The sequence below is a fragment of the Thalassophryne amazonica genome, chromosome 18 (genome assembly GCF_902500255.1).
Source record: "Thalassophryne amazonica chromosome 18, fThaAma1.1, whole genome shotgun sequence".
NCBI classification, from domain to species: domain Eukaryota; kingdom Metazoa; phylum Chordata; class Actinopteri; order Batrachoidiformes; family Batrachoididae; genus Thalassophryne; species Thalassophryne amazonica.
Window position 1 is genome coordinate 37,938,417 of NC_047120.1, and position 25,148 is coordinate 37,963,564.

At 39.8% G+C, this 25,148-nt stretch overlaps 1 protein-coding gene across 1 annotated transcript; it reads left to right on the forward strand.

The window, feature by feature from the left end:
- Positions 1–2,188: 2,188 nt before the first annotated feature.
- Positions 2,189–18,355, forward strand: tekt3 (tektin 3). The gene is made up of 8 exons (XM_034193795.1): positions 2,189–2,265; positions 2,371–2,943; positions 7,340–7,423; positions 7,536–7,606; positions 9,391–9,534; positions 10,738–10,960; positions 14,586–14,740; positions 18,065–18,355. The coding sequence occupies exons 2-8, from the start codon at positions 2,386–2,388 to the stop codon at positions 18,279–18,281; spliced, it is 1,452 nt and encodes a 483-aa protein (XP_034049686.1). The 5' UTR covers positions 2,189–2,265; positions 2,371–2,385; the 3' UTR covers positions 18,282–18,355.
- The last annotated feature ends 6,793 nt before the right edge of the window (positions 18,356–25,148 follow it).

Here is a 25,148-nt window from a genome sequence, read left to right on the forward strand (position 1 = left end):
TAAACTCAAGACCCCCCTCCCCACCCCAATAAAGTAAAATGTATTAAATATTGTGCGTACATTGGAAGATGTATAATTTTTAGTTCCTGAATTCATAATTACATTGCACTGATGCATCTGGATTATGTCTGAGAATAAGGTCATATTTTCACTCACATCAGTTCACTTCAGCTATTAGAAAGCAGATCCGCCAAACTGTACCAAACTGTTTATGCTTCTTAATGATTAATGAAACACTTGAAATCAACTACTGACATTTAATTTATTGACTTTTCAATGAAAGTCTTAGGGAACGAACACACTCCTGGATCAGATGCACCTCATCAGCCTGGTTTCTTATTACGTTTGCTCCACAATAATGGGAGACCTTGAGCATGCCTGATTTGTAATTATCCTCAAATTAAAGAAGTTCAACTGTACTACAACATCATGTTTGACTTTCTTTAAGTTCTGATGTTCTGAGAGTCACTTATCTCAGCAATGACATTTATGTCTCTGGGTCTTCTGTCTTTGAGAGTGAGAAACACCTGAAAAGTGCTTATGTAATCAGACATGTTTGACGAGGCAGATACCTATATAGAATATTTTAGGTACAAAAACTTTTTCTGTCTTACTGTATGGGCATGTGATTCAGGCATTAACCACTGTCTTAAGGTGACTACTGGATGTCTTTGGAACTTGGTCTCTTGAGAGGATCCTTGGATATCAAGAGAATGATTTTGGCATACCATTGCGTTGTCATGGAATGTCAGCTACAATATTTTGGCCATGTGGCGCACTTCTCTGAGCGAGATCCAGTATCCAGGTGCAGGGGTGCCAAAAAGGGGAAAATAAGTAGAAGGATTCTAGGGGCCCTTGATTGACAAGGGCCCAGAGAGGCCCCTAATACAATTATAATACTGACAAAATAATATGGGGGTGGCCCAGTAAGATTTCTTTTCATGGGGCCCAAAATCCCTGGCATCACCCCTGTCCAGGTGCCTCGTTATTGAGGACTACAGTAGCTGGAAAAGGCCAAGGGGACACCCACATGTCATCTTGCTTGGATAGATCAATGGCAACTTTCCAGAGGTGGGGATGGCGCAGGTGTATGCTTGGGTGGTCGCCATCCAGGTTGGTTGCATCCTTCCGGCACTAACCTGGCCTCTACTTTGCTTCAAGTTAAAATACAAATAAAAAATCTTTGTCAATACTCATATAAAGACCTAAATGTAGAGACATGCCTATTTTAAATTCCTTAATAATATAAATTGGTAAATTTAATAATAAGAAATTTCCTTAATAATGACATGAATGTGAACATGAGTTTTTCATTCTCTTCCTTGTAATTTTGTGATGCAGTCAGCTTAGTTACACGCAGCTACATTTTTGTGTTGGAGTCTGCTGTGGAAACCAGGCTATCGTCTGTCCACCTCCACCCCTTCTGAAGTGATTAGTGTAAATGATCCTCATTTCTAATGGTAGGTAACACAACACAGATTATTATTCTGTGCTACAGGGGTTTGTGTGGACTCTTCCTGTGGCATGAATCATTAAAGACTGTAATCCATACACACAGCTTGGTCCTAGAGCGAGGGTTGGCTATCTGATGCTGCCTAGAGACCAAATGAGCACCTGCGCCTCAAATACAAAGCTCAGATTGCTCACCTTCCAACAAGAAAAGGTGACAAAAACATAAAAGGAACTCCTCATTTGTTTAACTGATGTTTAATGAACAGGACAATAAGAAATTGCAAAGTGGCGTTATTGCTGGTTGTAGTCCATGATGGTCTTGAAAACAAATTTGGACAATCAAGAGCAGATTTCCAATACAGAATTACCCCATTCTTTTTTCATCCTGCTTTATTTTAGAATGTTGCAAATATCTAAAATGGACCATCAGTTTTCTTACTGGCAGAAAAAAAACTATATAAAAAGGACAAGATCTAAAATACAAGTCTAACCTGTATTGGCATGTTGTAAATTCCACTATGTGTACTTGAATAAATTAAAAACACCTGCTCACAATCTGTAAATCCAGTGAAGAATGCTGGAGAAATCCATGGCAACTCCTTCTGTGTCAACAAAATCTTGGACAGACCAGCTACTGCTGTCTCGGACAGTGCACCACCATTGGCTAGTTGAATGAATGACTTGCAAACTTGTCTATGTATTATGCATGTCAGTTTACCTTGACTGTGTTCTTGAGCTCATTTATAAGTAAGCACAGCTGAGAGAGAGAGCCTGCAAGACATCGAATACTTAGCAGAAGCCTTGGACACCGTGGTAAGATCTCAATATTTCACATTATTGCCAGTTTCTGGCTGTTTTTGAGGTAGGGATTGTAAGCAATTTCCTGTGCTTGAGGCTTCACATTAACCATCTCCACAGTGTGAGGCATCTGAAATGGAGCTGATTGGATCCACTATGACAGCCACGTATGCTCGACCAAAGTCGAGTCACTTTCTACCTGCCATTTCCACCATGGCATCCAGCTACCGCAGTACCCAGCCAGCCATGAATGCCAACCATTGGAGGACCAACAGCTACTACAAGAGCAGCAATATTATTCCAGCCATCTCCACAACAGAGCGAGAAAATTTAGATCTGGTTCGAGCCAATACCATGTTCTATCCGTCCAACAGGACATTGCTGACTACTCGATACACCCCCGATGACTGGTTCAAGTCCAACTACAGCAACTACAGAGATTCTGAGTCATCACGAAAAAGTGCAGCGAGACTGAGGAGAGATACCATAAGGCTGATACAGGATAAAGAACAGCTGACGAGACGAACCCAAGAGACTACCAGCAAGAACATCGGTGAGCGGCTCAACGACATAGTCTTCTGGAGATCTGAGCTGAGCCATGAGATTGACAACATGGTGACGGAGATAGCAAGCCTCAATGAGGTCAAGAGGAGGCTGGAAAGAGCCTTCGCAGAAACTCAGGGGCCGCATCAGGTAAAGGTTGAACCACTGGGTGTTTTCAACAGAATATTGAGCTGTTACGAGAACATTTTACCTCATTGTTCCCAGTCCAGCAAGGACAAACTGTACTTACCTTAAATTTTAATACACTTTATGTTTGCCTTTTTGGTTCACTCAAGAATCACTCATGTCTCACGATGCCATCACATTATCTGACATAATGCAGTTTTGACTACCTTCTCAAACTGGGTCTAGCAATTGACTTGGCAATGTTTCTCAGTAACTTTTGATTTAAAGCACCACATCTCAACTTGGAGTGCTGTGATACCCTGAGGCAGAGTCATGTTAATCAGGCTATTAATCAGGCTGAAAGACATGAACACCTTAGGAATGTCTAAGGTGCCTGATATTTGAGAATGAAGATGAAATGGCGCACTGATACCTGCATTTAGGCACAGATAGTCCCCTTCAAAAGTATTTGAATGACACCACCAGACAATTTGTTTTCGCAATACACTGATGACATTTTGATCATACTAGAAGATATTTTATAATGTCAGCTTTTATATCATGGTATTTACATCTAGAGACATCCAATTTCTGGTTGAGCAAAATCACTGGAACGGGCAAGTCGAAGCAATAACCCTTAATCCAACCCCTGGCAAAAATTATGGAATCACCAGCCTCGGAGGATGTTCATTCAGTTGTTTAATTTTGTTGAAAAAAAGCAGATCACAGACATGACACAAAACTAAAGTCATTTCAAATGGCAACTTTCTGGCTTTAAGAAACACTATAAGAAATCAGGAAAAAAAATTGTGGCAGTCAGTAACAGTTACTTTTTTAGACCAAGCAGAGGGAAAAAAAATATGGAATCACTCAATTCTGAGGAAAAATTTATGGAATCATGAAAAACAAAAAAACGCTCCAACACATCACTAGTATTTTGTTGCACCACCTCTGGCTTTTATAACAGCTTGCAGTCTCTGAGGCATGGACTTAATGAGTGACAAACAGTACTCTTCATCAATCTGGCTCCAACTTTCTCTGATTGCTGTTGCCAGATCAGCTTTGCAGGTTGGAGCCTTGTCATGGACCATTTTCTTCAACTTCCACCAAAGATTTTCAATTGGATTAAGATCCGGACTATTTGCAGGCCATGACATTGACCCTATGTGTCTTTTTGCAAGGAATGTTTTCACAGTTTTTGCTCTATGGCAAGATGCACTATCATCTTGAAAAATGATTTCATCATCCCCAAACATCCTTTCAATTGATGGGATAAGAAAAGTGTCCAAAATATCAACGTAAACTTGTGCATTTATTGATGATGTAATGACAGTCATCTCCCCAGTGCCTTTACCTGACATGCAGCCCCATATCATCAATGACTGTGGAAATTTACATGTTCTCTTCAGGCAGTCATCTTTATAAATCTCATTGGAAAGGCACCAAACAAAAGTTCCAGCATCATCACCTTGCCCAATGCAGATTCGAGATTCATCACTGAATATGACTTTCATCCAGTCATCCACAGTCCACGATTGCTTTTCCTTAGCCCATTGTAACCTTGTTTTTTTCTGTTTAGGTGTTAATGATGGCTTTCGTTTAGCTTTTCTGTATGTAAATCCCATTTCCTTTAGGCAGTTTCTTACAGTTCGGTCACAGACGTTGACTCCAGTTTCCTCCCATTCGTTCCTCATTTGTTTTGTTGTGCATTTTCGATTTTTGAGACATATTGCTTTAAGTTTTCTGTCTTGACGCTTTGATGTCTTCCTTGGTCTACCTGTATGTTTGCCTTTAACAACCTTCCCATGTTGTTTGTATTTGGTCCAGAGTTTAGACACAGCTGACTGTGAACAACCAACATCTTTTGCAACATTGCGTGATGATTTACCCTCTTAAGAGTTTGATAATCCTCTCCTTTGTTTCAATTGACATCTCTTGTGTTGGAGCCATGATTCATGTCAGTCCACTTGGTGCAACAGCTCTCCAAGGTTTGATCACTCCTTTTTAGATGCAGACTAATGAGCAGATCTGATTTGATGCAGGTGTTAGTTTTGGGGGATGAAAATTTACAGGGTGATTCCATAATTATTTCCTCTGTTTTGTCTAAAAAAGTAACCGTTACTGACTGCCACAATCTTTTTTTCTTGGTTTCTTATAGTGTTTCTTAAAGCCAGAAAGTTGCCATTTGAAATGACTTTAGTTTTGTGTCATGTCTGTGATCTGCTTTTTTTCTACAAAATTAAACAACTGAATGAACATCCTCCGAGGCCGGTGATTCCATAATTATTGCCAGGGGTTGTAGTTGTTTAGGGGTGCCCCATACCAAAACTTTGGATTGGTATCAATCTGATGAGTGAACCAGATATTGAAAATTAAAAAAAAAAAAAAACTGATCTGATCAGAGATTGCCCATCTGAGTCATGTTGTGGTTTACGTATATTTTCCTTCAGGGGAGTAGAACATTTGTTCCACAGTTTGAGCTGATGTTTTGTTAGATGACTAGGTTAGCAAAGTACAGGTAAATATATTTATTAACAGACTATTTGTTTTAAAATGGGGGAAAGGTACCTTATTGATATCAGTACTGGCAGATTCTGAAGGTTCCAGTATTGGTATTGTATCAGAAATGTAAAAAGTGGCACTGTGCCATTCCTAATTTGGTTACATAGCCTTTAATTGTAATGTTTGCAACAATGCTGTGAAATTTGAGTCTGGCTTTGTAATTCTTACTGATGGTGAGTGGTTAGCATCTCATGGTTTTGTCTTTATGTTTCTGTTCTCAAACCTTTCTTCAAATGGTGGATTGTGATACTTTCACCACTGCCCTCTGGAGGTTACTGCTGCTGTGGAAGTCGTTGGTGATGTCAGACACTGGTGTTTTGGGGTTATTTTTCAAAGCTATAACAACTGCATACCCACTTACTCCAATTAAGGGTTGGGGGGAGCTGGAGCCTAGGCGGGGTACTCCCTGGACAGTATGCCAGTCTGTCCCAGGGCCACATGTAGACAGATAAACTCTACCACCCTTGCACTTACACCTATTAATTTCTAGTTTCCACATCACCTAACCTGTATGTCTTTGGAACTGTGAAGAAGCCAGAGCACCCAGAGGAAAGTCATGCAAGTAAGGGGAGAACATGCAAACTCCACACAGAAAGGATCAGGTAAGAAGTGTTGCCTTCTTGCTGTGAGGCAACAGTGCTAACCACTAAGCCACTGTGCCACCCAGGATAAGGAACTGAGCTACTAGTATGTAGACCTGGGTTACATTTCCGATGGTTACTGGTCATGTAGTAACCTACTTGGAATTGGTTCCCATATATCCAGGCATGGTCTACTCTGCCTGGATGGGAACCAATTCCAAGTAAGTTACTTGCCCATACATGCGTATGGCAGTCATAGACTCTGCCTGGATGCATACATTTACCGTTGGTATTTAAAATGGCATAAATAAATTAAAATGTGTGAAATACCAAGGAGCCGAATACTTTTGCAAGGCACTCTATGCTTCCTGCTACAGATTTTGCGGATAAGCACTGGCACCAATGGGCCTCGGGGAACATACAGGACTTTCTTTTTCTTCTCACAATGTGGCTGTGGTCAGCTGTGGCTGTTTGTTTTCTTGGTTCACCCATTTCATGTTTGTTGCTCAATACATCAAATTGTTGCATTAGCTATGCATATTAATTGTGCAATGCCTCTGACTGATTTTCCATCTTTCTTTGCTTCAAAATTGTTTTCTCCTATCGATAGCCCCCCGGCTTTTGTGTCAGCTTATCATTTATAACAACACCTACAGTCTTCAAGGGTGAAACCCAAGACTTAAAGAGTAGGCAGTCTGAGGTATTTAATGTTAAATCAATCAAACTAATGGGACACACATGGGTCAGAAGAAACATCTATCAGTCACATGTTCAAATAGATTAGATAGAACTTTATTAATCCCTTGGGAAGACTCCCTCAGGGAAACTGAGTTTCCAGCAGCATTGTATAGCAGCACACAAGGTAAGAAGCACACAGAGTATCAAAAGTAAAAATAAAAAACAATTTAAAAGATTTAAATACCAGAAATACTGCCCACTACTGTTCCTCTCCTTCCTGTCCTCTGTCTTCCTGTTACTCCTCCTCCCCCCAGTATATTTTTTATGCCCAAAAAGTAGGTGGCCTCATACAAAATATGATTGTATTTTCTGATATGTAAACATTTGGATATAACAGATAGAATTCTAAACTGCTATCTCATATTCATCATTTGCTCTGTCTTCAGTAAATACAAAAAAAAAAGATTGAATTGTCCCTTTCATTCCAATACATTTGGATTTTAAACCTAATGGCAATTATGTTTACAAGGTGGGTGTCTTTATCATATTGTTGTGTATTCTTCATTCATCTCATTTAGTCACAGTTTCTTTGCTTACAGGTATCTCAAGAATGTTTGTACCACAGAGAGAAGCGGATGTCCATCGATCTGGTCCATGATGATGTTGAAAAAGACCTGCTAAAGGTAACATAGAAGCAGCCCTGTGAGTGTATGTACAGTGTGCTTGAGTTCTGATATTAAGTTGATGAAAGAAATAATGAAGTTCTCTCTTCTACTTTACCTACATTTCAACAAGGAGGTGGATGTCATCAAGTCATGTCAAGAAAGGATGAGGAGATATTTGGACAGAGCCACTGCTCAGCTAACGTGAGTCTGGATAATCCAAAATTCAAGAATCACAATGCGATGTCATGATTTGTAAATGAAACAACAAGACCAGACACTGCAGACTGCTGAAACTAGACCTTAAGTATACTTTAAAGTGGTTATTAACTTACACTTAACAATTTAAGACGAGTCTGACACAGTTAACTTGCCAGCGATTACCCTCAAAACGGCTTTAGCTATGCTTTGTAGTGCCATGAAATTACAAAAACAATGCTAATTCTAATCCAATTACATTTTTCCACAAATCTGGTTACTTGCGTGAGATTTCAGACCGTATAATTTTGGGGTCGACAGGCCAGCCCTCCGTGCAACTGCGCATGCATACACATGAGCAGTATTGTCGGGATGCAGAACTATTGATTTATGCGACAAGACACACAGTTCGACAGAACACCGGCTGTGCACGCTGCTACGCAGATGTCATAATGGCACTGTTAACTGAGAGCGAGAGAAAGACGCGTACTGCCGCCGCCGCCAAAATTGGTACGTTTAAGCTACCATACAGAAGTACTGATGTGGATTCTGATACAGAATTACCGTTTCACATTTGATGGATTTGATGGATTTTCACATTTGATCGATTACTCCGCGCCCTGACCGCTGTCGGAGCGACGCTACCTCACGGTAAGTCTCGCCGACCGAATTACCTACAGAAAAATAAACCGTGCAAATGATGGAATTGGATTAGAATGGGAATAACCCCCTTGTGTCTGATGATTTGTGGACATTCATGCTGTTATATGGTCGCAAATATCCGTTTTACCGGCCCGCTAACGCATCACCGGTAAAGCTCAATTTGTGACCGTATAACCAGCATGAATGCCCTCAAATCATCAGACACAGAGTAATCCCTAATTATGATGGTGGTGTCAAAACATACCTCTGCAAAATATTTCATAATGGAAGTGATCCGAGTTGGTTGAATAACCTTGCACATATAATAAACATATTTTTTAGATGATGGTTATATCATCTCTCTACCTCTACTTGCTGCAGCGATATCATGGAAATTGAGTTTTTCAACTAATATTTTTCTTGTCTGAGACATGGACATTTGACTGATTTGCTCCATAAGTGAATAATCTGGAGATACTAACCCGAGGAATAGTCCAACCACGTTTGATGAAAATCTGCTCACTTGTTTCCTTCTTATTGTCTGCATACAGTAGACAGACACAAGTGAGTGATTACAAATACCCTCTGCTAATCAATCCATAATTTTCAAGTTAAGACAATTATTAGAATAATAATAATCACACAGAGAATAATACCAGGGGCACAATAACGTGCAGAGTTCCCCATCAACTTTTTTGGATCATTTGGACATATATCCCAGTTTCATTTGCAAAGATATAATGAAAGTGTACTTTGCAGGCAACCCAACATTCAAAATATTCAAAATGCATACCAGCATTTAGCATACAATGCTTAAGTAGCAGTAAATTCATGTTACTTGGTCTGCTAATGCCACAGATCAGTCAACTATCTGCCACTGAACATTCTGAAGTGTTTCATTACAAATCACTCCTAAATGCAATCAAAATTATTTTATTAAACATTAAAATTGTCCAAATCATCACCATTCTAAAATAATGGCCTAAGTCATGTTTTGGTAAACATGAATTATTCTTTCTCTGGGCAACATGCCCAAAACCTGCCCCATAAAAGAGACAGACAAAAGTAATCATCACCCATATAAAAGTTTCAAATTAATCTGATACATTTACAATTTAGTTTCTGTGCTCCTTTGTGGGTTTATATAGGTCAAATCGAGCAGCGCAGCATGAACTTGAACGAGACCTGAGCGACAAAGTGACGGCTCAGAGGATCGATGACAGGTGTCATCATCTAAGAAACACATCGGACGGCATCAGTTATTACAGAGGGATTGAAAGACTCGACCCCTCGTGAGTATAGCACAGTGTGATCAAGTCTTAACTGTCATATTCAGTCACAAAGCAAATATTACGAGCAAAGCAGCACGCAAGCGGCGCAAGCTCACTCATGGTACAGGGAGTCCCAAACAGAAAGTGCCAAATTTTCAGTCCACACTGAAACAGGAAATGTCAAATGTTGAGCACTTTCTAGATCGACATTTCCTGGATTGACAATAGAGGAGATCTTGTGGGATCTTGCACGAAATCAGTGGCAAGTTGACACTGAAATAGGAAGTAAATAGTAAATGGCCTGCCTTTATATAGCACGTTTCCATCTGTATCAGATGCTCAAAGCGCTTTACAATTATGCCTCACATTCACTTATTCACACAAACACACTTACACACCGATGCCAGGTTGCTACCATGCAAGGTGTTCACTACACACCAAGAGCAACTCGGAGATTAAGGACCTTACCCAAGGGTCCTTAGTAAAGTGGCAAATTTTGAGCCCAATATGAAATAGGAAATGTCAAATGTTGAAGACTTCCTGGAGCTACAGCAGAGGATATTAATCTGTTTTTCATTATGTTGTTTTTGCGCTGTATGCTTATCCTCTCTAAGGTTTTTGTGTTACTTTTTGTTTGTCTCAATTTGAAAAAGAAAATAACATTTAAAAAAAAAGAGAAAGAAGAGAAAAATAAAGTCTGAAGGATCTAAAGGAGATGGTGAGGATTTTTCAGGCATGTGAAAGGCAAATAAAGAAAAATGCTTAAAATGGGGGGGGGTTAAGAGGTCTGTAGTTAGCAGGTTGGGGTGAAGACCCCCAAAAGCTGAAGGTCTTTAGCCATGCTAATGCTCCCCAGAAGCATTTACTGAAAATAAAATCTGAAGGGCCTAAATGAGATGGTGAGGACTTTCTAGGCATGTGAAAGGCAAATAAAGAAAAATGTTTAAAGTGGTGAGGGGGTTAAGAGGTCTGTAGTTAGGGGGTTGGGGGTGAAGACCCCCAAAAGATGAAGGTTTTTAGCCATGCTAATGCTCCCCAGAAGCATTTACAGAAAAAAAAGTCTGAAGGACCTAAATGACATGGTGAGATGTTGAAGAGCTTCGTTCATGTCCGTCAGGTTGAAATCCATGGAACCAACATTTCAAATGCTATTGACTAAGTATCATAATGAGACAAACAAAATTTTAATGACAGCATGAAGCATATCTTTTTCCTCTCCCATAGGGTCTCTCTGCCTGAATCTTGGTCCAAGTTCACAGATGACAACATTCTGCACTCTCAGAGCACACGTGCTGCCTCCCACAAGCTCAGGGATGAGATTGAAATCCTGCTAAACACCACAAGCAACGAGATGTGGAATCAGTTCAACAATGTCAATGTAGCATTCACAAACCGCATTTCAGAAACATCCGATGCGAAGCATAGCCTGCAGACACATCTGGCCAAGGTTAGCACGACTCCAATTGGTTATTTTATGCTCACAGAAGTTCAATGCAACTTACATTTTTGATTTGACATCATAAAAAAATATAAAGTCCATGGCAGGTGACACATTTTGCTTCATTTTCCAATTATCACCTTCTGATTGCCCCCTTTGGGGGTTAAGAAGGTGGTTAAATTATTGCTACCAACAAGTGGCACAAGATGTTCTCTGGATCTGTTGCTCATAGCAGTTGTCATGATTTATTGAATTTTCATAACTGATTCATGTCATTCTGTTCTCTCCAAGTACAACATAGACTATCCAAAAATGTGCTTCTAATACTGTATTCACAGTATATGTTTCTTGCATGTAGTAGATAAGAAACCAGATGTTCACCTATGTAATGTATTGTAATGGTTTGATGAACCGCACTGCGTTGAACACAGCAGCAGCAGCGGGATGTCTCAACTCAGCAGCGCAGCTGGAACAGATCAGATCCGTGTAACTTTCAACACTAATATTTAGGAATGTGTGGGTGTCAGAGTAAGTTTAATACTTTCCTCACATAATGTTAATTAATTTTACTCTCTCGATATCCAGGTCAGAAAGGCCTTTTAACATGTATTTTGCAAGCGTTTTTCCAAGTCTGTTCAGTCGCGTATCCACATTGAAAATGCATTAACATCTGGGCAATTCTTCAATATTTTGCCCGATTAGGTGTCATGTCGCTGTCCATGAAGGGATGTTCACATTTAGTGGGCAGCATTGGGTGTGCGGACTCTAGGACTCATTATTAACCTCTGTGGATGAAACTTAGTTTGTGCCTCAAGTAGTGGAGCAGATAACTGTAACAACTGTTCATTTCTGGAAACTAGCACCAAAACTGGCACACATACACCTTAGACAATCTTTTGTAAAAGCACATTAGCCACCTAAATTTTTAATAGGCAGCCAGGTAGGGGTCAACTGAAAAATTACACAGGGGTCAAAATTTAAAAATGCTCCAATCATGTTGAAAACTATACCACATTATGTGTCTGATCATGAAGAGTCCAAAAGGGTATAGTTTGGACTATCGATGACTGAATATTATGGAGTTATGGGGTAGAAACAGCAAGAATGGTGACAAAGGTCAATTTCAGTTGATGTCCATTGGATTCTACGGCATGTGACATGTTACCCTGTAACATGACAACTAAGCATGACACATGGCCCAAACTATTCCTTTTTAAAACCCTATTAACTCAACCAATAATTTGCATCATGTTTTACAGTAATTGGAGCAACTTTAACGTTTGACCCCTGTACCAACTGAAACTGACCTTTGTCACCATTCTTGCTGTTTTTACCCCATAACTCCATAACATTCAGTCACAGACAGTCCAAACTATACCTTTTTGGAATAGTTATGATCAGACACATAATGTGGTATAGCTTTCAATATGATTGGAACATTTGTTTTAATTTTGACCCCTGTGCAATTCTTCATTGACCCCTATTTGGCCCCCGATTGAAAATTCAAATGGCTAACGTTATTTGTCTAAAATATATACCAAAAGGTATACACCGTCAAATTTTGGTGCTTGTAACCAGATTTGAACAATTCCTCTGCAAATATTCTGTTATCTGCTGCACTAAAACCACACCTGATACAATAAAATACATACTGTAGACAATACACCTTATTAGTTTAAGTGAGCTTCTGTGTAAGGCTACAAATGCAGCATAACATTGTCGTAGATCCAGTGTAAACCCTATTGTGTCTAGCGTGCAGTCAAATGCCACGTTCACACCGGACGACACACGAGCAACGGCGGAGACAGGTTGCCATGTAATCCTTATGGAAGGGCTCATTGTGGCGCCACAAAAGTTCAAGCCATGCAATGCAATGCGATGTGATGGACACAATGAAGCGACACGAATGAAGCAATTTTGAGTGACTGGCGCGTTTGTGGCACGATATCGCGTCACGTTGCATTCCTCCCCAAGTTGAAAAATCTGAACTTTTTCGTCTTGTCACGTCGCGATGACCAATCAGAGACTGGATATGTAGTGACGTGGAGATGTCTGGAGTTTATACTAGATTTGGACATGTCCTGTCTCTGGCAGCCAGCCTGTGAGCAGGACTTATGTCCCTTTTGTCCTTTATTTCATAGTTATGACATAGTTTGAGGGGAGAGCAAGCAGCAGCAGCGGCAGCAGCCGGTTTCTTTTTTTTTTCACATGTGCGCGCGAACGAATCATCCGTGAAGATTATTTTATTTATTAACTACACAGATGTATAATAAAACAAATGGTGACTGGTTTATAACACAATTATGACAAAGTTTGAGGGGAGAGCGAGCGAGGAACCGCAGCGGCAGCCGGTTTTGTTTTTTTTTAAGTTGTTCACATGTGCGCACGCGAATGGGACAGGGGGTCCTCAAACTGGGTCCTGGAGAGGCGGAAGTACCGCTGAAAGCGGCCATCATCCAGACGCAGCTCCTGAAGCAAATGATGAATTTGTGGCATCGCGTGGCGTCCTGTGTGAACGCGGCTCAAGCAGAGCGACACACCAGGCGATGGTGGCACATCCACCGCCAGGCGAGGGATGAGCACTTGTGGCATCACGTGGCGTTGCGGTGTGAACACGGCAAAAGACTAATATGGCCATTAACTACAGCCCACCCCCTGGATCAGACAGTGGAATCCCCAATAGTATTTTGCAAATTTGCCCCCTTGGAGCACTGCAACTGTGGCGTAACTATGTCAAAAAGCCACTGCAAAACCTTTTGTGCATAGCATGGAGTCTACAACCACTCTGGATGTGAACGATATTGAAATAATGTCACTAAACCAATTATTTATATCTTAAAATGTGGGGATGGGGGTGCTTCTTTTTTTTTACGAAATCGATGATCCATTCAAGGGATCCTGTTATCTGGATTAACCACTGCAGTCAATGGATGCGCGTTACACAACAGGCGAAGTACTTTGAGATACTGGGATCTCACAAGACACTGATTCTCCTGTGAGACTTCTCAGTCCAACAGCTTGAAGTATAAAAGTGAGGTTGTCACGTGGCTGTATATCCATCAGCTGCTAAAACATTTGGCACTTAATAGAAGGTCATGTGTTTATAATGTCCTCTTTCCTGTTGGTGCACTGTGCTACATTTATCATTAACTGTCCTGACATGACCAGGAATTGAACTGAGGTCTATTTATCAGAATATAGCTTGAGTGTTTATTTTCCACTTCATGGTCTGCACACTGCAATGGAAACTTGCATGTTTACTGTAGAGCGTTCCTGACAAAACTGAGGAACTGCCTCTTTGGCATCTTCTGTCCTCACAGTCCACACTGGAGCCCATTGTCCTGCAATCCATACCAGCTGTTGGACGGCTTTAGACAATCTACAGCATCTGCGATTGGAGGCAAACAGTCCTGAATAATCCTCAGTCACTGTCAGCCCTAAGGCGTGGTGATTGAATTACCTCAAATGGCAGTGGACAGAGACGGTCACTGTGTCCAGCTGATTCCAAACCTGCAATGCAGCTCTTTCATCTGTACCATACAGAGCCGTCTTTTTCTTTCTCTTCTCAGCTTCTATTTTTATTAATTTAATCGCTGCTGCTATCACTGTTGCCTTGTATGTCTTCCTCACACAGACTCTCCAGGAGATCTTCCAGACAGAGATGTTGATTGACTCTCTAAAAAAGGCCCTCAGAGACAAGGAGGGCCCACTGAAGGTGGCCCAAACCAGGCTGGAGGAGAGAATGCGCAGGCCCAATGTGGAACTGTGCAGGGACAACCCACACCACAGGTATGTCACAATGCTCCGTAATGACAAAGTGTGACATCATGGAAGAATCAACGTTTGTCCTCTTCTTCTGCTTCTTTCAGCTGCTCCTGTTTGGGGTTACTACTGCAGATCATCAGTCTCCAACTCCCCCTGTCCTCTGCATGTTCTTCTGTCACACCAACCACCTGTATGTTCTCCCTCACCACATTCTTAACTCTCCTCTTCGGTTTCCCTCTTCTCCTGCCTGGTGGCTTCATCCTCATCCTCCTTCTCTCTATGTACCCTTCATCTATTTTCTTCACATGCCCAAACTATCTCAATCTCGCATTTTCCAATTTGTCTCCAAGTTTTCATAATCTAAGTTATTGCCATGTACGTTCTCACATACAAGGGATCTGATCTGGCGTCATTGGTGCATAAACAACAATAAAAAAAAAAGGAAAATATTTCTATAAGAAGTGAAGGAGTCAAATAGACAAATGGGCAAAACTGTGTTCACTGTCAAATAAATATAACATAGTGGAATGGGGCTGTGCAGGCATGCAGATGTACAGTACCTTCCAGTGCAGGGATGATCAATCTGTACTTTGTGGGTGTGTGTGTGGGGGGGATTATTTATAACTCTAACTGCGGACGGAAAGAAGCTGTTTTGTGTCTTGAGGTTTTAGTCCTGATGGACCTCAGCCGTCTGACAGAGGGGAGGGTGACACAATGTTTGTGTCCTCACTGAGAGGGATCAGCCACTATCTTCCTTGCTCATCTCAGGGCACTGGAAGTGTACAGGTCCTGTAGGGATGGCAGCTTGAAGTCGATCACCTTCTCATCTGACTTAGTGTAATAATTAAAGGTATTAATACAATAACATGCTTTTGGAGGGCGGTATGCATTTTCAGAGTCCCTCTGTCCATGCCCAGTCGCCCAAAATGACCGATATTCGCCCTCATCTAACTCGGGTGAATCGGGTAGTCATTTTGGGCGACTGGGCATGGTTGTTGGACCTCTGAAAATGCATGCAGCATGACAACTGCATGTTATTTGCATTATTATCACTTACTGAGATACACAACACATTAACAATAGTTAATGTCATTTCAAAACACACGACACCCAGCAAACGCATACATAAAAAGTTGGCTAACTTTAACTTTTGTCATGTTGGCTGGTACCGCGCTGCTCTCCAAATTCACCAGGGCGTCCTCATCAAGCTGGCTGCTTTTGCTGCTGTTCATTGTTGGACTTTCCATGAGAAAATCATCCGGACTATCCATACTGGGACCAACACACACTTCTCACCTTTTCATGTTATCATCTGCGGACAGTTCTTGGGTTGCGCATGCTATGACGTCATCGCTTTATGCAAAGCGGGTGGGTATTGGGATACCCGCCCGTTATTGCGGGCAGGTATAGACAGGTAGCATAAATGTAAATCTATGTTACTGGCCCAGCAACACCTCAGTAAGTGACAATAATTTTTCATATCTCCTTAGCAGACAACAAATTTATGTTCTGTTACCGCCTATGTTAAGAAGATTACAATTTAACATTTACTGTATGCTTCATTTTACTATGTTGTAATTGTATTAGGATAATATATGAAAAACGATATACACAGTACAAAACAACAACATAAATTAAGCTAAATTATATTAAATAACAATGACAGATAAAGTCAGCTCAGCACTTTGACACAATTTAACACAGTCAAAGCAACAAAATTGACTAAGTAAAATGGAGACAACAAACCCTTTTTACAGTGAGATTTTGAGTATTTTTACTTGACATTACACCTTCAATGTGGTGATTTTGGAAACCGTGACCATTGTTAGCTCCAATAGTAGCAACAAGCATCATTCATGGCTCATAGAAACTATTAGCAATGACCATTAGCATTGATGCTAAATGCAGATTATGCTAACTGTGCATGTTGACCAACATTAGCATCAGTAACACAACATATCCCAACAAGACTACATTAAACAAAAATATTAAACAGAGAATAGTAGACTGGATAATTTCTCACACCCATTAGTATAGCATATCAAAATGGCTTGTTCATTTACATATAGGGTTGCCAACTCTGAAAAATAAATAAGGGACACCTCACCGCCAGGGCCGACCGACCATTGCCTTCACCCTTCCCAGCGTGTGTGAAATGATTTTTAACCATTTGACTGTTGACTTGACCCTGAATTTAAGTAGATGCATACATGCATTTGTTCTGATATGAACACGTGGAAAACAAATTATTATTTAGCAATTTATTTTTAGTGCAAAATAAATTTTCACTCACAATTTCAATATGAGCATTCTGTCCTGCTTCAAAGCATAAAATTAAAAAAAACATTTTAAAAATAAATCTCTCTATAGTGCTATTGCTTATCTTAAAACTGTATAAATTAACAAAAAACAACTGAAAATTTGCATCATCCAAAACAATGTAACAGTGCACATTTACACATTTAGTGTAATAAAAAGTGCAAAAAATAAAGTCTGAAAAGTAAACAATACTTACAATACTTATAGCTGTTGTCGCGCACCTTTTCCACCCAGCCATTTTCCTTTTCTCATTCTCCCCTGTATTTTTGCATTCTTTTTTGTTTTATGTTTTTTTTAGGAGGAGTAGTAACGACGTTACAGACATTGCTGTCCGTAGGCATATCTGCAGTGCCAGTGTTGGTGTCTGTATCGATATCAGCCATGCTGCAATGTTATTGTCGTCCAGCGACCGTCGTCGGCTCATGACGTCGGTATCTTCTTGCGAGCAGATGTCCCTCGACCAATGAGATAAGAGTGATTCTGTATTGTCAACTCGTGTCTGTCAGCTCATTGGTGAAAAGCAGGAGAGAGGCTGGGATCAAATTTACCGTAAGTTTCCATATAAAGCGCCAGTCAATTCCATTGACATTTTACAGACTTTTTGATTCTCACAGAAATACGGGACAAACTGCGTCCCGTTTCAGGTCAATACGGAACGCACACTTTTATTTCCAAATAAGGGACGGTTGGCAACCCTATTTACGTATCACTTTTACAGCACTCTGATTTCAGTAATGCAAATTTAATTGTCAGTGTTGGGACAGACAATAAAATAAATAACATCTTGAAAAAAATGTTATGTCACGTTAGAACAATACAAACATTTTAAAGCCTGAGGACGGTACTTTTTCCTATATGGGGACATTCAGTACAGTTTTGTCTTCACGTCAAACAATCTGTGGACTATTGCAAAGCAATGAGTTCTGCTTAAATTATCAAAGTTCAGAACATGTTGTGCTTTGGGCTAATAAAAGTTGCTTCATTTTTGTTGTCTCTGGTACTACAATGACCCAATTCTTCCCTGGTCAGACTCGTAGGTGAGGTGAGACTCATTGAGGACACCATACAGAAGCTTAAGGAGAGGCTGATGGAGGCTGAAAACACTTTGCACACTCTCGTCAAAACCAAAGTGAACCTGGAACATGACCTGTCCATCAAAGCTAATTCGCTCTTCCTGGACCAGGAGAAGTGCATGAGCATGCGTAAGAGCTTTCCCAGCATGCCCCGTCTTGTGGGCTATACCTAAATAGACTCTTGAGGATTATTTCGGAAGAAGCTGGCGTGAAACACTATTTTTAAATATATGTATTCATTGGTGAGTCTTTGCAAACTGTTAAGATTATCTCTTCAATAATGTTTTGTTGGACCACCAAGTTCTGTTCTCTGGCTTTAGCGGGTACAGAGGTACTGTAATGTGATTTATTTTTGGTAAATGGTAAAAATAGCAATCACGTTAATTTTCTGGGAATGACTGGATATCTGGATGTGGAGAGTCCAGATATTTATTCCAGAAATTGGCACACTGATATGGTGTATTTGTCTGCCGATGGGCTGTGTTAAAGAAAATGTTAGCTACAGCTAGCAGTCACGAGTTTTTGGTTAACCTTATGATGTGTTGCCATGTAAATCATGTTTATAGTTAGCGTGAAACACAATAAAGGTTAGTGTTAAGCATGCTAACAGCTAGCATCAACTGAGGATAGCATGTCTTTATATGCAGACGCTCGTCGTGATTAGCATTATCATGAAAATGGCTAATCAGGGGTCAAACACCACTACGTCAACTTGACAGTGTCAACTATAAGTAGGTGTGTGTTTCCATATGCAAATCAGGCAATGTTGGGAAAACATTCATTACTGAAATGGCCATTTTCAAGAAAATGTTTAATTGGAGCAACTTGAAACTTTGTGTTGCTGATTATTTCAAATACAACTGTGCTCTCTAGCCTCAGGTTCTAAGTAGTGCCTGAATTTGTTTTTTGTCCATTACCATGGTGTTGCTTGAAATTCAGACAAGGTGTTCCATCAGGTACAATACCAATATGTATAGAGAAAATTAATTTACATCAAAATTTGTACCAGCAGATTGTGAGATATGGCATAACACCCATGGAAGCACGGGCTCACATGTTCTGTTGAAATATAACCTATTATGTGTAAGAGTATTGTGCTAAACATCTTTTAATATATTTGTCAAAAATATACATTGATAAGAAATGCACCATCAACATTACTGTTTTTAAACAGATTTTGCCATCCTGAAATTGTGGAATTACCTATTTTAAGCTTACATCTGAAAAACAACACTCCAATCGTATTGAAATGTGTACTACATAATTTTTCTCATCACAAGGATTACAAAATATAGTAAAGATTGTACCATCTCTGACCTAAGGTTTATGACTTATGGGGTTAAAACAGCAAAACTGACCTATGGACTACTTCCATTTGCACAGGTGTAAAAATTTCTAGTGGCCTAAATTTTGGCAAATAATAATGCAAATTGCCAACTGAGCTAATACAATTTAAGACCTTCCAGTTTTGAATGCTTTGAATGTTTGATCACCAAATTAAAAAGGAAATAAGGTCAACATCCATTATCACTTAAGATGTGTTTTGCCAAATAATATGACAACTAAACACAACAAAAGGTACAATATATACCTTTAAAACACCATGTTAGCTCAAGCAGTAGTTTGCATAACTTTTTGAGTAAGATTGTTAAACTTCAGATTAGATTAGATAGAATTTTACTGATCTCTTGAGAAGACTCCAGCAGCATTGTATAGCAGCACACAGGGTATCAAAAGTGAAAGTGTATATATATATATATATATATATATATATATATATATATATATATATATATATATATATATATATATATATATATATATATAAACTTTTGCCAAATGAACATGTGGATCAATATTGGCTCTATCTCTGAGCACAAATTGAATTTATAAAAATTATTATAAATTGAATTTTGCCTTTGCTGCCATTTTTGGAGTTTTTACCCCATAACTCAATAACTTTAGGCTGTAGATGGTGCAAATTGTACCTTTTTAGAATCTTTATGATAAAACAAATTATGTAGTACGGTTAGACCTTACTTGTGTGAGGCGCCTTGAGGCAGCATTGTTGTGATTTGGTGCTATATAAATGAAAATAAATTAAATTAATGTGATATACTTTTCAACCTGATTGCAGCATTTCCTATGTAATTTTTAATTGTCTCCTACCTGGGTACATGTACCTCTTTGGGAAGGCTATCATATATTTTTGTCTAGGTCATGGTATACTGAAACTGGACTATAAATGTCATTTTACCAACTTAGGAGATGTAGAAAGTCTGCTTTGCTGATGGATTTATAGGCATGGACTACTGGTCTGCCAGTGTTAGTGCTAGGTGGAGGTTGGGGTGGTTCCATGCAGCTACGGTCTTGACATTCTTTGGCAGAAATAAATTTATGTAGCTATACCTCCCTCAGACATGTCACATGCATGGCCCACAGTCCTTTGGCTTTTCTGAGGAATGTGAATCTTGATCACCTCAGTTCACCATAGTGAAGTCGGCTGTCAGTTCCAATCTGTTATTGATCACCATTGTCAGACAGATAACCTCACACAGTTAAGGTTTAAACTGATTTTACACTGTATATCCACTCTTTATTTCTCCCCTTTATCCTGATGAATTTTGTTAATGTATTACCAAAAACACAAATACGTCTCACTTTGAATGTGCGCCAGGAGACAAACTGAAAAGAAACAAGAGACGGGCTGGATTACCGCAATAATCAAACAAGTCAGATATTAAATACAACACTGGATAGGAGTCTTACCTCAAATCCATTAGGTATACTGACTAAGACTCCACCTAAATCCTTTTAAAGGCTGCAGCATAAAAATAAAACCATGGCTACATCACCAGTGCAAATAGAGTAGGTTCCCTACAGACATTCCTGGAGGGCAGCAGTGGTCATGAAGATAAATCATAGCGTGTGATTGTGTGTAACATACTTTAATTTAGGTGTCGTGTTTTACAACTATTGTCTGGCACAGTCACAGTGAGACAAAGTGGGTTCACAACTGAACAAGCTTTACTACAACCTTTAGGAACACGTAGGAGATATTTGCTATGTACTATACTACAAAAGCGTTGGGACAATGGGTCTAATTTATTTGCTTTGTTCTACACTCTTGGTTTAAGATCAAATAAGTATTAGATGAGCTACGATTGTCAGCTTTTATTCACTGGTATTTATTCAGACTATCAAATTTGGGGTGATCAAAAATATTGGAACACATGACTGATAGGAATTTCTCGTAAACCAGATGTGCTGTGTCCAACTCATTGTTTTATTAGCATCTACATTTTTGCCCTTGTAGTCTTCTTCAAACAGTGGTGTATGTTTAGGGATGTCATGATCAGGTTTTCTTTCCCTCCATATCCCAAGCCGTCATGCAATATTTAATATGTCCTGATTCTGGGTCCTGGTCTCAGACACTTGTGTTTTACAAGATATTACACTTGCACCAAACACACAAGCACCAATCCAATGTTGGGAGGAGGGGGGAGCTTTCAATCCCTCACCTCTCTGACTACAGGCCTGGAGAGTGCCGGTTAGCAACAGGAAACACAAACAAGATGGTGAGAAAACCTTATGTAATCATGTAGTAAGCACTACCTGGTTGGTGCATATTTGAAGTGAAGCAGAGTATAAACGTATATAAAACCTGCATCGCCATGCTACTGATGACATTGCGTAGACCTTGGACAAGTTTGATGTTGGGCAAATTTCAGTTGAAATTATGACAATCAAACCCAGGGGGCTGAATCTTGGAGCCTTTGGATATGAGATATCTTGAAGATTTTATATGTCAAGGTGAAACTTCATATACAAGGTCACCTCACTAAGACATCACACAAGTTTGATGTTGGGCACATCCATCCAACCATACATTTTCTATAACTGCTTGCTCCAATTAAGGGTGCGTAACCCAGTAGTCTCAGGGCGTGAGGCGAGGTACACCCTAGACAGGATGCCAGTCTATCGCAGGGCATGTTGGACATATTTCAACTTTAAATTTGGTCATCGGGGGACATCTCTGAAACATAGTGTATGTGCAAAGTCCACAAGGTCTTTGCAGACTGTGATCAAACTTTCTAATGTAAATAATTCCACAAGTTCATGGTTGGGCTTGGCGGCACGTTGGGGTAAGTAGTGAAATTGTTATGATTACGTCTTCTTAAGTCCAATTAATGTCTGCTTCTTAGGTACCTGTTTGGTCTGAGTTTGTGGCTGGTTTTGTAGATGGGACACAAATAGGTTTGCCTATTTAATCTCCCTGCCCACCCCCGCATATAGAGAATGTACTCTGAAATTCTTACTGTGGTCCAGACATATTGGCCGTTTATTTTTACCACCTGCCCTTGTTATAGACACCCTGTGCCCCATGTTATTTTATATGACTTACATACCATCATGCCATGCTAATGAGCCGATCGGCATTCACTTGAGGTCAGTCTCACTTTGCCTCTGATAAACAATACACACCCAGTGTTTTACCCACAGAAGATCGACAAAATAGATTTTTACCTTCCCTGCCAAAGACTGAAGTTAAATTTTCAGAAATGCAGGTGCTGTTGTGTCTTCTGGTTGATGTCATTTGGAACCTGATTTAGCTTGATATATAAAAGGAGCGGATTGATTTGTAACACAAACTTAGTTTCTGTAGCCAACCATTAGATCACACACAGTGAACCTGACAAAAGTCCTCTGTGTGACAGATCGGCCCTCATTTAGTCGTATCAAATTACTCTTTGATGTACTATTTGATGTGGAAAATAAAATTTGATATTTCTGTGAAAATTGCATTTTTTTTTTTTTGTGCATTTGCACTTTTTTTTATGGCCGCCATCAGGACGAAGTGAAGGAGACACAGTGGTTATAAAATGTCCGTACACTGTTGGACCAATTTTTGAAAAATGGATAATCAGAAATAACTGTATTATTATTATTACTACCACTACTACTGCTGCTATTATTATTTCTTGCAAAGTCCCTGGGATGTGAGGGGTAATGAGTGTGTGTGTGTGTGTGTGGGGGGGGGGGGGGGGGTGTATGTGTGGGAAGGAGTTGCCGTGGTTACTGATGCTAGCCATCAGGCCATTCAAAAGCGGACATACATACACACACACTAACAAATGACTTTTATAATAACAATAATAATAATGAAATTGATAATAATAATGGTAATAATAATAATTGCTCAGGGGATGGGTAAGGTTCGACCTTACTTGAGTGAAGTGTCTTGGGGCAACTTATGTTGGAAGTTGATGCTGTACACAGTAAATTTTGCTGAGTAAAATACACTCTGCCGTGATAACATTTGGTCCCAGTCTAAACAGAATAAAACACACTTGATTATAGAGTGAAATCAGCTCTACCGTCTTGTCAAATCAAGTGTTTCTACTCCAATAAGAGTTGATTTTACACTGTGATAAAGTTGATTTAGCACTGTAATAGAGTGTATTTAACTCTATTTGGACTGGGACCAAATGTTATCCCAGCAGAGTAAATTTAACTCTGCAAAATTTACTGTGTATAAATGAATTGTATTAACAATATCTTTTTTTTTTCTTTTTTTTTTGAAAGATCTAGGCCAAAACACTGTTGCTTTAAATTTTGATAAAGATTGTAAGAATGCAATAACAAAACTGTTGAGTACCCGGAGTAGTAACTGTTGAGATCAGAAGAGGAAGCTGGAAGCAGAGATAAGATATTAAATTCACAGAATGTTTTCCATCCTAACTGACATAGCTGATGTGCAGTGGGTCTGTGGTTGCATGTGAGCGTTGTCCCAAGCTCACAACAGAATTCTTTACATCCCTTTACTGTTATTCAAACATCATTATCATCCGCTAGCATTCTGCACATACCCAAAAAACCCAGATAAGCCAGGCAAGTCCAACTGGTATCCAAAGTTCAATGGTAAACTCATGTGACAGCACCACTTACATATGACTGAGAAGAAAAAAAGGGTGTGTGAGAACTGGGTATAACTGAGTACAAGTCTGGAAACACCAATATATCAATACCATTAATCCTGAAAGCTCGAAGTTGCAAACAATACCATGACAGAGTCTCCAGAATCAATGGCATCAGGACCTTTATGCCAGTTCTTCCCTCGCCACTCTCTTATTCACTCATTCACAACAGAAACAACACTTTACTCTGTGATGGTCTAGTGGTTAAGGTGTTGGGCTTGAGTTCAGAAGATCATGGGTTCAAATCCCCGCCTGACTAGAAAATCACTAAGGGCCCTTGGGCAAGGCCTTTAATCCCCTAGTTGCTCCTGGTGTGTAGTGAGCACCTTGTATGGCAGCACCCTGACATCGGGGTGAATGTGAGGCATAATTGTAAAGTGCTTTGAGCGTCTGATGCAGATGGAAAAGCGCTATATAAATGCAGTCCATTTACCATTTACTCTATAGTGAGCATAATGACAATAAAGAAATCTATTTATCTATCATTTTGGACATTTTGAGCTTGTATCAAATTGTGCAGCACTGAATGCCTTCAATTTACAAATATATCAAAGACAAAGAATTGAATTTGGTGATTTCTAGCAAAATAGTAGCATGTGCACGTTATGCATTGTTGGAACTATTCAAGGATACAAGTGCACAAATCAGCAAAGGAAGGTCAGGTCTGGGAGCATGTGCTGTTTCCTTATGTTCCAACATCAGTCACAACACAGAACCTCTTATGGTCCAGAATGTCAAGCATCTATGAAGACAATTACTCCATCTCCACCTCTTGCATGCAACCATCTGGTGTTGCCACTGGAGTCCTGTGTACTGCATGAAGCAGTACGCGGCCAAAATGTCATTGCTGACATTCCCTCAGGAAGTAACTGATATTCATCATCTGTCTCCCGAAGTCAGTGTTTGTTTGACACATTCCAGACGTACCCAAGGAGCCACCAAATTGATCAACTACAAAAGACACCTAGTAATCATTAGTCAAGACTAGTGAAGGACAACCCCTTTGCGGCCTGTAACTTATGTTGTCCTCAGTTTATATGTCTTGTAAATACCAAAGTGGAG

Coding starts and splice junctions, on each gene's coding strand:
- tekt3 (XM_034193795.1), top strand. CDS start 2,386: ATGGAGCTGATTGGATCCACTATGACAGCCACGTATGCTCGACCAAAG. Junction 7,607..9,390: donor AGAGCCACTGCTCAGCTAAC/GTGAGTCTGGAT, acceptor GGGTTTATATAG/GTCAAATCGAGCAGCGCAGC. Junction 10,961..14,585: donor TGCAGACACATCTGGCCAAG/GTTAGCACGACT, acceptor TTCCTCACACAG/ACTCTCCAGGAGATCTTCCA.